This window comes from Condylura cristata, unplaced genomic scaffold (assembly GCF_000260355.1).
Source record: "Condylura cristata isolate star-nosed mole 26May11 unplaced genomic scaffold, ConCri1.0 scaffold00019, whole genome shotgun sequence".
Taxonomy (NCBI): Eukaryota; Metazoa; Chordata; class Mammalia; order Eulipotyphla; family Talpidae; genus Condylura; species Condylura cristata.
In genome coordinates, this window is record NW_004567120.1 from 24,204,429 (window position 1) to 24,220,865 (window position 16,437).

Consider the following 16,437-nt stretch of genomic DNA (forward strand, 5'->3'; position numbering starts at 1 on the left):
ATCATGAGATCAGTTACAGGAAATATTGAGCCCTAAAATGTCATGGTCTCATAACTTATGGGGGCATATGGACCTGATTTAACACATCATATGCAGATCAGATCATATTCAAGTCAGCTCCAAGTATTTCACACATGCATAAGCAAAGAAGCTATTGTATCCCCAGTCGGATAAAGCTTATGGGTAGACACTGAAATTTGGCAAATACAACTATGGTGAGGCTAAGGCCTCCATCCCACAAATAGTTAGATATGGTGCAATCATGGTAGACAAAACCAGGATAGACTCAGTTCAGTAAGTGAAACTGCCAAGCTACCAAGTTTTTCAAAGGAAACTTCCACACAATTCATTTGCCCAGCAGGAATAAAATAAATCTTAACTGATATATTTTTATCTAACCCATGGCTGAAAATTTTATTAACTGGATAACATGTAGTTAAGTGGTATTTTGTTCTTAATCGTCAACACTCCAATTTCAGTATCTGCATAGAGAAGTAAAGAGAGTTACACTGAAATTTGTCTACTGAGAGATGATACTAAATTAGCTGCCAGGAAAACTATTAACCTTCATTAGTCATTTTCACTTTTTCTCTCAGGGATTTCAACTTTAGCTTCCACACTCTGACTGGGAACATTTCCTTTGTTGCTCGTTTGAGAAAAGAAATCCCTTGGTTGTTGGAAGGTTCAGAACATACACCAACATTAGACATAAACACATAGCTAAATTTTACTAGAATTACAAATTTACTAGAGATTTCATTTGCATATCTTAGAAGACCAAAGATATGTTAAAATTAACCCATCAGCAAAGATTTTTATGCAGATTTTTAATGTTCATAAATTAGAATTTATCATATAAATATACCTTTTTAATTGCAAAATTATTATTTCCAACATGTTTGAAATTCTCATGTGCTTTAAGGGCAAAAACCCACCCTATTTAAAAATACACTAGTAAACTTAATTGTGCAATTACACCAATGCCACCAAGCTAAAAAAGAGAAAAAACTTACTGTTGTGTTGGGTATGTAGTTATTACAAATAATGACATCACATGTCTTATGCAAGCTCGTTCCACTTTATCAGTCATTCTCAGAACCATTTGGGGGTACGAAAACCAGTGCATCATTGAAAACATGTCCAAACGCCCTAAGACGGTATACCCCATACATCATCACATGCATCTGGTTAGGAGTCAGTCCATTAAAAGTGACAGCCATATCTGAGCAACATCCTTCTACTACCAAGTTGGGGTGATTAGCCATTGCTTCTTTAATAAAAAGCCCAACACTTTTGGTATTAAATACATCTTTTCCTTGAGAATCTTCTGCATTTTCTGCCAACACTTCAGCATATTTCAGGCAGACTGCCAGCTGCTTATCTTCAGATAACTTCCAAATCATTCCTCCCTGTTCAGGACACTTGTCAGGGACACTGAGGAGTTGGTTCAGCCTTTTCATTGATTCAATACTTAAGACAATTCCTCCTTCCACACTCACATATTCAAGTTCACCAGATTTTACAGTGTGGCCTAGATAGAAAGGTTGTGATGGATCCTTTTTTAACAAAAAATACTTTAAGTTTTCAATAATAGCGAATGTACTGGGGCATGCCAGGAAGAACCAGTTGTATTGGTCTTTATATTTCTCAAAGGCGTACTTGTAAGCTTTTCTCATCATTAACCACATGTCATTTGTTTCCATGTTAATTGACTCAAACACTTTAACATTTTCAGAACTGAAGAACTCTGCTTTGTCACAGTGTTTGGTCCAAGTTTCCTTCACTGCAGCCCAAAGACTCACATCTTTGGGTTTTACAAGGATAATACAGTACACTCGAAAATTCTTGCTGATCTCCATGCGTTCAGCCTCTGAAATTTTCAGGATATCTTCTTTATTAGGAGCTTGAAGGTGATGATGCTCGTGGGGCATTCTATTTCCATGACCAATTTTAATGTGTCCTAGCATAGTGATCAAGGCACAGAAAATGCTTCCAAGCATCACACCCTTCAAAAACGAACTGCTTTCAGAAAGCATTTTTCCTATAAAGAAGAAAAAGACCCTTAGGATACTTAATAGACAAGCATTAGTTTAATGATTTGTTATTCCTTAAATACTTACATTTTGCTCTTAAATTCAGAAAAAGGTTCTGAATCATCAAGTATGTACCAAGTTCGTTGCATACGGTACCAAGGAGTCTAAAAATCTTTAGCTTCAATGGTATCTGATTCCTGTTCAGTGTAAACTGGAACTTTGCAGCAATATCTCTAACAAGTAGAATTTTCTGGGAGGCTATTTTTGCACTTGATCTATGGGGATTTAATTAACCAAGTACTAAATCAAACCATTAACCCTAGAAACCAATGTTATAGGGGTAATATATCATTCTCTTTAAAGGAATTTTGTTTCACAAGTTTGCATTATATTATTTAAATACCTTTATAGATATAAATGGACTTTTATGTCAAAACCTTAATTCAAATAGGTAAAAAGCACTTACAAATGGCAAATCACCAATGGTGTCTATGCTGATATTTCTGTTCCCAACCCAGTGCTTTAAGTGATGACTGCCATCTTTAGGTGTTCTGAGTACAGCCAGTCCTAGAAAAACTTTTGCTATAACCTTGAGAGGACTAAAATATAATCATGCCTGATGTTGAATAAAATATTACTCGAGGACCTGCTTTCATGACATTATGTCATTTTATTTAAAGTTATAGGTTCCCAGAACCTATAGTTGACATTGAGGAGTGACTGGCTTCTAAAGCAAATTTTTAGAAATTCAGATCATATATGTTACTAGTCATCCCTTTGTTCCTAAGACTAAATGCTTTGTAACACAGTATCTAAGCTAATTAATGTAATAAAAGTCTATCATGAAAATAGTTGTTCAGATAAGAACTGACTCAATATAGGTTCATCCAGAGGCCCATTAATGAACATTTTTATTTTCTCCAAAGGCATTTTCTTATCCTCTGAGAAAACAAAAAGGGAAAAATCTTTTATTTCAACTAGAAATTAAAAGAAAAGCAAACACTAAATACAATTTTTGAGAGTCTCCCAAAGTTTCTTCTATGTTCACAAAGGATGTTTTACTGACTTACTTAAGAACTTCTTTCCCTTTGTCTCCTAAATTTGAAAGAAGCCTTAGAAAATTCATAATGTCATTTGTCTCATTTTATGGATAGTGGAACAAACAGTCCACAGCAATTAAGTAAATGATCCAAAATCATGGAGTAAGTGGGAGAATTTAACTAGCAATCAGATCCCTTGACATCAGTTAAGGGTTTTTCAACTACAGAATAACAATCTCAACAGTGCTTCTCCCCATATTATTGAAAATTTAATAAGTGAGCTGCTGAATAACCTTGCTTTCCTACAAATGAAAAAAAAAAAAAGTTGGACCTGTTAATCGTCATTGACACTTGCACCGAACATCACCATACTAAAAAGTAAGCATTCTTAGGGTTTCTTCTGGAGGAAATAGACTGTGATTTTTACTAAAAACATAAGGTGTGTCCCAGTTTGGCAAATACAACTTCTGTATGTGTGGAGAAAGGCAGGACAGTTGGCCTGTATCACAGTACTTGGTCAATACAGGAAGATGTAAGAAAGAAGAGAGAACTGACAGGGAATGGACAACGCTTATTATTAGAATTGTCAGAGGCATTCAAATTAATTTATATATATTGATGCAGAATTTTGGCATTTCATCTTAAGCAACTTTTATTATTTTTGGCAAGTATATAATTCACACCTGTCTTTTAGCTTGATAATGGTTTATGTAAGTCAGAATTCTTTTTCATGAGGATACCTCTAATGGATCTTTTGCATACATTATGTTAAGGATCAGATTTTTTTCCAATCGGAAATACCATAAAAATAAAACATTGGAGATGAACCTGATAGGCAATATGATACACAAGAGAGGTAAACTTAAAACTACACACGGGCACTGGCCAGAAAGGCTGTTGGGATGAATCTCTCTAGAAGGTGGAGGTGGCTGGGGTGGGCTATGGGAAAGAGGACTGAGAAATGGTACAGAAGATCCCTTTGAGGGGAAGCAGGGAAAGCGCCTCTAGGAAGGTGGTTTTCGGTTCCTCTCATTCACTGTTCCTCCCTCTACACCTGTCATTAGGGCACCCCGCGTGGAGCATGCTGGGAGTGGGTCAGGGCCCAGACCTTTCCCAGGAGAGGGGCGGAGGTGGCCCGCTCCCGGGCCCCACCGGGGTGCAGGCAAGGTAGGAGCACTCACCCGCATCTACCACGGCTCAGGGGCGGGGAAGCGCAGCCACGCACGCTTTCCTCTCACGTTAGCGCACCACTCGGTTGCGCTCCTGGTTCGGCTGCTCTAGATGCAGGCGGTGTCCTCTCGTTGGTTTCGCAGTTGGTGGGTAGCAGCAGGAAGCCGACGCCGTGACGGCCGCGAGGGGCGGGGCGTGGCGAACGAGCCCCCGCCCGCGTACACGTCACGGACCCGCGGCACTTGCTGCGCGCCCTTTCTCCCCGCCCCTCGCCGAGGTCAGGTCGCGCGTCTGGCTAGCGTGACCCAAACGCTCACCGGCACCCAGTGGGACGCGGGGAGAGGCGTGCGTGCCTCCGACCCTCTGACCCCTCCTCTCCCTACACCTCTCTGGCGTGGAACAGCGGGAGCTTTGGCGAGTAGCTGTCAGCCGTGCCTGTCTCAAGTCTTTCAGTGATTTCTCTGATATTGTCCTGCGTCACTGCCTCCGCCTGTTGACGATAGGGTGCGCCGCGCAGTACCCCTGGACAAGGACGTAAATGCCACTGAAGTAATAGTCATCGAATTATGAGGGCAAAGATTCACTGTGTTTCCTGGAATGGCATCGGAAGCCCCAGTGTCTGAAATCCAATCCTATCTTTATTGCATCCTTTGATGTGCTGGGAAAGTTACTTCACCTCAGTATGACTCCGTTTCCTGCTTTGAAAGCACTGTCCCTGACACCGAAGATTAAGTGAGGTAGTGCACATGACTCCTTTTTAGCAAAGGACGAAGCATAATAGGTATTCATGATATGTCAGCGGTTATTTTTATTCACACCTGTATCGTTATCACTTAGCTTAGTGCTAGCACAACATAAACAATACATTTTTTTAATTAATGAATGAAATCTTAGTTTACCAGATGAGAAAACAGAACCAGGCAGGGTAAGGAACTTTCTAAAGATCAGTCATTAACAGCAGAGTTGGGACTAATGTGTAGCTCTCCTAACTAGAAGGGCAGAGCTCTCTGCTAAACATGTGGTCTATTAAAATTCTTCTTCTTCTTCTTCTTTTTTGGTGGCAGGTAGCTTTTTGCTAAAACACAAATTCTTAAAAGTTTTGAAATGTGCCATCATCAGGTTCCATCTAAGTAACATTGAGTAGTGACTCACTGAGCTTGACTCCCCAAAGACACATCTATTTTAGTATTGACTATAACTCACTTTAAATAGACTGAAGGTTTCAGGAAATACTGAAATGAGGAATGAACATTTTAGGCAATTACATCCTAGCATCATTACCTTAAAAACTGGCGATACAGTAGTTAACAAAATGAGCCCTCTCCTCATGGAGCTCAGGCTGGCCGGGACCAAAAGCAAACAATTACATTTTAATGGTTATAATGGTATGTTCTCTAAAGAAATAAAAAATCAATTTTATTTTTTATCCAAGATTTCACCTCTTCCCCCCCCCTTGAGTTTTATTGATTCACCCCCAGGTTTCATAACTATATATAATTTGGGGGGGTACAAGTTCACAGCTCTGTACTACCTGCCCTCCACCTGTTCTTCAGGGCTGCAACCCTATCTCTTTCCTTCCCTTCTCTACTTCTCCCTCCTCCAAAGGACTCTGGTAACCAGTGTATTTTTCACAGTTAGGAATTATTCTTGCTTTACTGGTTTCTTTTCTTTGGTTATTTATGTTCCATTAATGCCTTTTTTTTCTGACTTATTCCACTCATCTCAAGATCCACCCATTTTGCCCCAAAATGCACTATTTCATCTTTTTAATAGCTGAGTAGTATTCCACTTGGTACATTTTCCATTTTTAAAATCCAGTCATCTGTGTATGTACAGTTAAATTGCTTCCATGACTTGGCAATTGTGGACAAGACTGCTATGTGCATAGGCGTGTATAAATCTTTTTGAGTTAGTATGTTCATATCATACGGTGTTCTATTTTTAGGTTTTTAAAGAGTTATTTATTTATGCATAGAGAGTGTATGCATAAGTGCAGGGGTGGGGCTGGGTGGAGAGGATTCACCAGAGACAGAGCGGGAAGCAGAACAGGCAGACTGACTGAAGTACACTGCTGAGGGGAGCAGCAGGTAAGACAGGAGAGATCTGCTATGCATGTGGGTCAGCTTCCTGGTGGGGGATCAAACTTGTGCTGCAGAGGCTGCAGATAGCTTCAAGGTGCTGCGATTTAACCGCTTACACCAAGAGGGAGGACCCATCCATTTTTAGTTTTTTAAGGAATCTCCATATTGTTTTTCACAGAGACTGCACCACATGGCTTTTCATCAATGACAGATGAGTGCTCCATTTTTCTCCACATCCTTGCTGACATTCGTTGTTTCCAGTCTTTGTAAGTCATTATCACAGAGGTGAGGTGATGTCTCATTGTTTTAATTTGCATACCCCTTATAATAAATGATGTTGAGCATTTTTTTCATGTCTGTAGGCCAACTCAATGTCTTTGGAGAATGTATGTTCAGGTCTTTTGCCCATTTTTTTTTTTGGACTGGGTTGTTGATTTTTATTGTTGAGTTTAATGAGTTATTTATATACTTTGGAAATTAACTTCTTGTTGGGTGGGCGATGTGCAGATACCTTCTTTCAATCTGTAGACTTTTTTTTTAATGGTGGTTTCTTTCACAGCTTTTCTTTCACAAAAGCTTTTTAGTTTGATATAGTCACGTGTTTATTTTTGCTTTTGTTTCCCTTTTCATTGGAGTTTGTGTCCCAAGTCCGTCTTTGAATTTGATGTTTGGGACTGTATCATGTATTTTCTTTTATGCATTTCCGGTCTTATATCCAAGCCTTTTATCCATTTGGATTTAATTTTTGTGTATGGGGCTAAGCAATGATCTCACTTCAGTCGTTTTGCATGGCTATCCGAGGTTCCCAACACAATTTGTTATAGAGGCTTCCCTTTCTCCATGGTACGGTTGTGGTTTCTTTGTCACAGATCAACTGTCCATATTTGTGTGGATTTCTGGACTATCTTCTCTAGGCCAATGGGCTGTGTTTCTCTTACAGAAATGAATTTTAGAGCTGGATAGTAACTTAATATTGTAGAGTATCTCCACTATATTTTGTTAAAATATATTGTCAATTGTCTACATATTATATATGCATATATGTGTATATAAAACTATATAGTTCAGTGAAACATGTTGAAGAATAATATGTATAGCAGTAGTATACCTTGTTGAAACAAACATAATTTTATGTGTGCACATGTTTGAGTGAGGAGAGTTCAAGAAGGTTATTCAGTAGGCTGTTAATATTAACTCAGAAGGCAAAGATGGGAGTGGTTGGTTTTGTCTTTATACATCCTCAGAGTATATCATGTTAGCAGTTACAAGAAGTATTTGTCATGTTTGAATTTGAATAGCAAATAAAGGAATCTTTTAAATTAAAGGGACAAAAGGAAGAGGGAAAGAAACCATTAAAAATATCTTTTAGGCCCTCCCTGGTGGTGCAGTGGGTTAAAGCACAGCACTGAGAAGCTAAAGCCACTTCTGCATGAGTTCGATTCCCGCTTGCCCCGGAGGTGACCACATGGCGCGGCAGACCTCTCCTGACCCGCTGCTCCCCTCAGCAGTATACTTCATCGATCTGCCTGTTCTGCTCCCCACTCTGTCTCTGGTGAAGCCTCTCACCGCCCCTGAGCCTCTGGCCTGTACCCCAGTTCTGTATGAACAAATAAATAAATCTTTAAAAAATATCTCTTTTAAAGAGTGCAGAGAATAGTTTCTCCTTGTAAAAGGAGACGAAAGGAAGGCAAATAGAACTGGCATTCAGAATTCAGAGACAGGACAGACAGGAAACAATTGAAAATATTTCTTTTTAGTACAGGAAGGTACACCAAACAAAGTACTGATAAAAGATGCTCTGACACCATACACCATTAGACTTTTTGAGATTAAAAGCACTATAAAATGAGAAGTTGTCTAGGAACATAGTTCTCTATTTAAAACTGGGCTTAAATATACTTAATGTTTGAAGTGAAGTGACTTGTAGTTAGTTAGGTGATTGCATTTAAAAACATCATTCCAAGGCCTCCATAGTGGTGCAGAGTCAAGTCTCAGCACTATGAAGCTATCCACAGCCAGTGCAGCAATGAGTTTGATCTCCAACCAGGGACCTAATCCACAGATGGTGCAGCAGACCTCTCCTAGCTTGTGCACTGCCCCCCTCAGCAGTGTATTTCAGTCCATCTGCCTGTTCTGCTCCCCACTCTGTTTCTGGTGAATCCTCTCCCCGCTCACTTCTGGCCTACACCCCAGCTCTTATATGCACAAATAAAAAGTCTTAAAAAAATAAAATAAAAACACCATTCCAGTTTGTAACCCTAATTTAAAAATACATGCAATTCATATCTATGAAAGTTAAGAATATTTAAAATGTTTGCTGTAGGAAACCCACTACTGTAAAGGGTAAATATATTCTGGTTTATAATAGCAGAACTGGAATGCATTCATCAATGAGAATGGTTGAATTAATTATGACACATCTATACAATGGGATATTAAGCATATTATAAACAGCTTATTTCACCAGCCTGCACTAAGCACACTAACATGCACTTTGTGCTAGAGGGTTGCTTTGAATTTGGTTGTCTTCTTGTACCCAGCAGGCAAGGCAAGAGTACATTCAAAACTAACACTGCATGTTCAGTAAAGCCTTTCTGCCAAGTGCATGTATGATTCAGCATGAGAAATCTTTAATTTCTAGTAATTGGTGATTTACTTTCATGTGAGCACTCAAATTTTTGAAATCTGCCGAAGGGCCTTTGGGAAATTAATATAGCTTTCCACAAGCGTTTGCTGGAATAATGAATATTGAATAATATCTAAAGTGTTTTATTTTCTGCATAGCATCTTTTTGGACAGTTAAAAATGTCTTCTGTGTTTGTCAGAATAAAGTACCTACCCAGAAGTTCACAACTGTTCTTCAATGAACAAATTCCCTTGTTTGAACAAACTTATTATTTTCATTTCCAAGTATAGCCTGGTCCTTAAATTAATATAATTTGTGTTTTCAGGCTCATTTATGCTCACGATCTTATTTCAAAATGTATTTCCTGGACCCTCCCTGGTGGTGCAGAGGTTAAAGACAGCCATCAAGCTGTCACCAGCCACTGCAGCACAAGTTGGATTTCCTGGAAGGGAGTTGTCCCATGTGGGACGGCGCAGCAGACCTCTCCTGCCTCGCCTGCTGCTCTCCTCAGCAGTGTATTTTAGTAGATCCTCCTGTTCTGCTCCCCACTTCCCATCCTCTCACCCTCTTACCTTTGGCCTATACCCCAGTTCTTGTATGCATAAATAAATAAATCTTTAAAAATTGTTATTTCCGGCCCTCCCTGGTGGTGCAGGGGGTTAAAGCACAGCTTTGAGAATCTAAAGCTGCTTCCGCATGAGTTCGATTCCCGCCTGCCCCCGAGGTGACCACATGGCGCGGCAGACCTCTCCTGACCCGCCCGCTGCTCCCCTCAGCAGTATACTTCGTAGATCTGCCTGTTCTGCTCCCCACTCTGTCTCTGGTGAAGCCTCTCACCGCCCCTGAGTCTCTGGCCTGTACCCCAGTTCTGTATGCACAAATAAATAAATCTTAAAAAAAAAGATTTATTTTTATTTATTAATGCATATAAGAACTGGGGTTAGGTTAGAGGTGCAGGGGGGAGAGAGGATTCATCAGAGACAGAGGATTCACCAGAGCAGAGCAGGCAGATTGACTGAAATATATTGCTGAGGGGAGCAGCCGGCAGGACTGGAGAGGTCCAGGGAGAAGTGGGTGATATAGGAGAGGTCTGCTGCACCTCGTGGGTTAGTTCCCTGGCCGAGGGTTGAACTCATGATGCAATGGCTGGCAATGGCTTGATAGCACTGAGACTCTAACCCCTGGGCCAGCAAGAGAACCAACAAACAAATTTAAAGAAAGAAATGATGCCTACATAGACATAGGCATGCAGCCTTTGGGGGGATTCATTCCTTTGTGGAACTTTATCTGTTGTTGAATCTAGCACTTCTAAGGGCTTCTTGGCTTAATCCTTAAGGCCTTCTGTTTCCTTGTGTGTTAAAATTCTTCATATTTCCACCTTATTTCTGTCTTTGTTTATAAACTTTCCATTGCTGGTTTAATGGCCCATTAATTACCCCTACCCCTACCCCAGCCTCTAGTTTCTAGTTTCTTTCCATCCTAAACTTTCTACTCTAAGCTTCCATCAGATCTAATAGAGGGTTGCCATATTTAGCAAATAAAAATAATCAGTTAAATTTGAATTTTGAATTTTAGCAGTTACGTTTGAATTTTAAATAAACAATGAATTCTTTTTAGTGTATGTTGTAAATATAATGGGACATGCTTATGCTAGAAATATTATTTGTTGTTTATCTGAAATTTAATTTTAATTGTACATCCTGAATTTTATCTAGAAACCCTAACTGCGTCAAAATCTTTACTTAAGTTCAATTTTCTTTCTTGGCGGGATTGGGTGGAAGGCAAATCATTTCATAGATGGTGGTGTGTACTTCCTTCAGATACCTCTGTGATGATAACTGCCATTGATGCCTGATGTCTTGATTCCTGATTCATTAGTGATGCAAAATGGTGATTGCCTAATTTCCAAGGTATGTTTTTTTTAAAAAAATATTTATTTATTCATACAGAACTGGGGTACAGGCCAGAGATGCGGAGGGTGAGAGGATTCACCAGGGACAGAGTAGGGAGCAGAACAGGCAGATCGACGAAGTACACCGCTGAGGGGAGCAGCGGGAGGGTCAGGAGAGGTCTGGCTCGCCCATGTGGATCTCCTCCGGGGAGGCGGGGATAGAACTCATGCGGAAGTGGTTTAAGCTTCTTAGTGCTGTGCTTTAAACCCTCTGCGCCACCAGGGAGGACCCCCAAGGTATGTTTTTAAGAGGAATCATGGTGTAATCAATCATAAGGAAGTCAGTCTCCAGTACAGGAAATGCTTGGCTTGAGTTCTGTTTCTGCTACTTCCTAGCTGTGTGATCTGGGACAAGTTAGTTAACTTTTGCCATCCTTAGCTTCCTCGTCTATAGAATTAAGCTAATAATAGTACATATCGCAAGAGTTTTATAAGGGTTGAATGAGTTAAGGTAAAGTGGAGGATTAGAGAAGTACCTAGCACAATTACATGCTCTTAATATCTAATGAAACTATTGAAGAATTTATGGCGTTTCAAATTCAGGATTTTCCAATATTAAAAACTTTAAATCCTCCATTCAATAGTTAATTGAGGGCAGTCAGCAACATAGACCACATAATGAAGTATATCTTAGTCTAGCTATTTAGCAGCTAGAACTAGTGCCTGAGGAAACTGGTCCATTTTTGGAATTTTTTGATTTTTAGATTTCTAAGGAATCTCCACACCATTTTCCATAGGGGCTGCACCAATTTAATCTTTCACTGACATTATTTTGACATTTTCTTAGGTTAGGGAGGGGGTATTTCTTTAAAAATGAAATCTTTATAAAAGATCTGAAGGGAGGAATGCATAGTGAAATCTCCATGTAGATGATTACATGAAACTCCTTCTGACAATAAGAATGTTAGTTTCCTCCTGAGCATGGGTATGTTCACCAGTAGCTATGAACATTGACCTTAGTTCTTGGTCAACTACTTAGGGATATTATGAAGACCTTACTTGGCAAATCCCTAAGCAGAAAGGTTCCTTATTGCCTGACCTAAAGATAATTCACATATGGAAATGTAAACAGACATTGACTAGAGTAGTGGTGGGAGTGGATTGTAGAACAGAATTTTCTCCTGCTAGGATCAATATTTTGGAAGGTATGGGCAGATGATCCATCCTGCCAGAGGCTGAGAATGAGTGTAAGCCTAAAATCTAGTAGGGGAGAAAAATAATCTAGTCTCAGTCGCTTTCCCTCCCCTTCTCAGGATAGGGTTTTTAGACCTATTGCCAACAGAAAAAATGAATGAAAAGTGTCCTGTTGAGAGGTTTTCCCTTCTATCTGAAGGAGAGAAATGAGAGCATTAAGATCTCATAGTGGTGGTGACTGTACAATGCATTTTCACATGAGAGCTGAAGAGGTAAGGTAGTCTTCTGACAGGACTAGCTAGATAATTTGCAGGACCTGGTGCAAAATGAAAATGTGGGGTCCCCTTGTTAATGAATTGAGGCTTTCAAAATAATAACAGTGAAGGGATTTTCCTGGTGGCACAAGCCTTAGCACTATGAAGCTATTGCCAGCCACTGCAGCACTCCTTTGATCCCCACCAGGGAGATGACCAGCATGGTGTGGCAGACCTCTCCTGTCTGCCCAATGCTCCCATTAGCAGTGTATTTCAGTTGACCTACCTGTGCTGCTCCCCACTCTGTCTCTGGTGAATCTTCTTACCTCCCTACTTCTCTGGCCTGCACCCCAGTTCTTGTGTGCATAAATAAATATTTTAAGCAATTAAAAAAAAACAAACAAAACAGTAATAGCAGAATATTAAACCAAACCAGAATATTAAACCAAACCTGGGCCTTTCTGAACTCTGGATTCTGTGTCTTGGGCACAGGTTGTATGCCCATGAAGGTAACCATATTCCTGGGCATCAGAAGTAGTGACAGCAAAAATTAAGAAGGCATAATAGAAAGGTTTAAAGTAGGAAATCAATATCATCTAAAATCCTATCACTATTGTGGTATATAGATCATAGAGCTATATACATCGACGCAGGTAGACACATATTCATGCAATCTTTTATATTGTGGAAATGGCACATTGTACATTCTCTTCTGAGGCTTTTTGTTTCTATTACATTTTAGAGCGCTTTCCTTGTTAGTCAATATAGATCATTTCAGTCCTATTGTATGTAGGTTCCTAGTGCCATTTGATTAAACCCCATTGGTAAATGTCTGAAGGTTCTTGTGTTTTTCAATTTATAAATGATACACATGGACAATAAATAAGTAAGTAATAAGTAAATCAAATCAGAGTATTTGGCAAATAGCGAGCTCCTTATAAATGTCAGTTGAGTATTATTTTTATATTGTTAAACTGTCCTGTATAAAGGTAAACTACTTTACACCCCCAATGGCAGCCTTAGAGGACTTGGTGTCTCTAAATCCTTGACAATTCTTTAATTTTTTTTTTACCCTTTGTACTTTTTCCTCTCTGCGTGGCCTGTTCATTTCTTTGGTGATTCTCCTATTGGGTTCCTCATACATTAAATTTTTTAATTGATTGCTGTATTCGGGCCATCAATCCTTTGTAATATGAATAACAAAGTCGTTTTTTAGTCTTTTGGTTTAATGCTTGATTTGGTTAGCTTTAACCACAGACATGTTTTTAAGTTTCATACTTAAATTTGCCCTATCTTTTCCTTTATAATTCCTGTCTCTGCTGTCTTTGTTTGGAAAGTCTTGCCACAGAACAGATGTAGAATTTGGTGGTAATGTAGCCTTTTCTGCCTTAAGTTAGTGCCATGGGGTTACCCTTCTTTTTTCTGTGGAGTGGGTTTCCAAATTCTGTCAGTGGATTTCAGAGCACTAGTATTTTTTAAAGCACATATGGAAAGGGAAAATATACTTTAATTAATTAAATGTACATGTGAACACAGAGTGCATTAAAATGGAATGTTGTCTAGTTTCTCTCAACCAAGAAAACATTTTTACTTATTAATAACTTCTGCCTTACTTTCTAGGAAGAGTTCTGATTTTACTAGCACATTTTCTTTTCTTGAGATGTCAAATTGGAGATATGTAGAGGGAGAATTGAACTTAACCTGAGCTTTTAAATTACTCTTTGTTGCTCTGTTTACCTTCATGCAGAGGCCATGTGGTATCTGGTTTCCTTTGGGTTACATAAAACAATGCAGACATTATTTTCACTAGGGGAAAGGAGGAAGAGGTAAGCCCTGTATTAGATACTTTCACTTAAAATTTCTCATTTAATCCTATCAACAAACCTGTGACCAAAACATTTCCTCAGATGTTAGGGAAGCCTGAGCCTCAGGACCTCTCCCTTGCATGACCCTTTCAAGTCCGCAGCAGGACCCTGTGAGTTCACATGGTCATTGATTTTTGTGAAATTTGTAAAAATAAATTATAAATGCATTTATTTAAAAGACCACTTTAGTGTACCTTTTCAGTATTTCTCGCCATCCTTACCCCAACATGCTTTGACTCAGGGTGAGTAGTGTTAGAGTGGGAACAGATATTTTTTGGATCTAGCCAAATATAAATTGAGTTGCAGATACTTTCATTTGAGGTTAATGTAATATGTTTATGTGGTTTGCTGTCACTTCTGTGCACAGTTAACTTAATGCTGGCTGTACCAGTGTAGGCATCGTTTGTAAAAACACTTCTAAAGTGGCAAATTTGAAGCTTATTTAAGATTAGTCATTACATAAAAAATACTTGGCATAGCTTAAAATCTCACAACTCATATAAAAAGAAACAACAGAGCTTTGATAGAGGTTTTCACTAATTTCACAATCCAGAGATTTACATGACATTAACAAGTGGTAACTTGTGAAGCTGAAGAGATGTTTTTTTAAACTTTGAGCAAAAGCAAAACTGATTTTCTATTCACTTTATAGAATTATACTGCAAAAGTGCTGTTGGATGAATAGGTGATTAATGAATGTACAGTCAAAAATATAGAAAAAGGTAGCATGGAGGTGTGTCAGTTAAAAATATTTTTGTGGTATTTGTCAGTTTTAAAAACATATCATTTTAAAATAAATGTTCAGGAGCCTCCCTGCTGGTACACGGGGTTAAGTCTCAGCACTTTAAAGCTGTTGGCTGCCACTGCTGTATAAGTTCAATCCCTGGCCAGGGAGCTGACCCACATGGTGCAGCAGACCTCTCCTGTCTCACCCACTGCTCCCCTCAGCAGTTTAATTCAGTAGATTTGCCTGTTCTGTTCCCCACTCTGTCTCTGGTGAGTCCTCTCACCTCGTGAACCTCTGGCCTAGCTCTTGTATGCATAGTTAAAATAAGTCTTTTAAAAAATAAAGCAAATGTTCAGATTTGTACCTAATGTTGCACTTAAAAGAACTTATTTAATTGAAATGGTATTGGCATCAGATGCCACAAAACTGGGTGTGCCACTGCTAATGAGGTAGATGTGAATGATCATTTGAAGTGTCCCATGTTACAGCTAGCCCAAGGCTACATGGATCCAACATGGAGTCTGGTTTTGTAACAGGGCAGGGTGAGGGGCACCCCAGAACCTCCAAACCTGTCTGCTCTAAATAGGTCCTGCCACCTGCCACATTGAGACAAAACATTCTCTAGTGTGTAAGACCTTTAGTGGAAAGGAATATAAATACAATTAGTGTGCAATAAAGAGAAGAAAAAGAATACAGTTTCCAAATCAAGCACTTGAAGTTACCTGTCCCCTTATAAATGCCCAGCTAAACAGGGGTTGAGGCCCAAGAGCTTGCCACTTATCTAAGGCACCTCCTGGTAGGGACCCTTAGAAAAGGGGCAGAAGGGGTCCAGCAGGTCTGGGACGGAGTTGCAAAATCACTGTCATGATAAACACTGCCATTGTTAACCTCCCGAATGGTCTCTCACCCACACCTGTTTCAACCTGTCCAGGACCAAGAAGCAAATTGCAGCTTCTCTTCGTGTCCTCTCTGCTCTATGCGCCTCTTCCACGTATCCTGTTGGCCCCCCCTCCTTCCTTTCTTTTTCCAGTCTCCTCTCAGCTTCTTCTCCTCCCAGTTCTGCTCCACCCTTCCTTGGGTAGGGTGGGGGAACCTGGAACCTCCCCTTTTCCTGAGAACCACCCTGTTACAGTTTCAAAGCTTTTTTCACAATCCAAAAACTTTCTTTTTTCAGATGAAAATGTGTACTAATCAACCCTACTCGTCATCATTGCGGTCATCATCTATTGATTCCTTACAAGATGTCAGGTCTTATAAATATTATTTTATTTAAATGGTAGAATAGCCTTACTATGTGAGAATTAATACCCCCATTTTACAGATGGGGATACCGAGATTCAGAGAATGAACTAAATTGCCCAGGATTACACAGCCAGTAAGTGGTAAAGCCAGGATTTGAATTCATGTAAAAAAATTTAGATTCTAAAGCCTCACCTATGCTATAAATGATCTGGGGAGAAAACGGCAGTCATTACAAAGGAAGACCTGCTTCAACCTCCAGAGGAATATGAAAAGGATAGAGCCTTCTCCAATCCACATGTGAGCAGAGAGTCGAA

At 39.5% G+C, this 16,437-nt stretch overlaps 1 protein-coding gene across 1 annotated transcript; it reads right to left on the bottom strand.

Annotated features, from left to right (window-relative positions):
- Positions 1-854: 854 nt before the first annotated feature.
- On the bottom strand, positions 855-4,423 carry C1GALT1C1 (C1GALT1-specific chaperone 1). Its single transcript, XM_004685770.2, has 2 exons — positions 4,255-4,423; positions 855-2,041 (listed from the first exon to the last, which is right to left on the bottom strand). The coding sequence occupies exon 2, from the start codon at positions 2,034-2,036 to the stop codon at positions 1,083-1,085; it is 954 nt and encodes a 317-aa protein (XP_004685827.1). The 5' UTR covers positions 2,037-2,041; positions 4,255-4,423; the 3' UTR covers positions 855-1,082.
- Positions 4,424-16,437: the final 12,014 nt, after the last annotated feature.

Excerpts from the sequence above, each read along its gene's own strand:
- C1GALT1C1 (XM_004685770.2), bottom strand. The coding sequence starts at position 2,036 with ATGCTTTCTGAAAGCAGTTCGTTTTTGAAGGGTGTGATGCTTGGAAGC.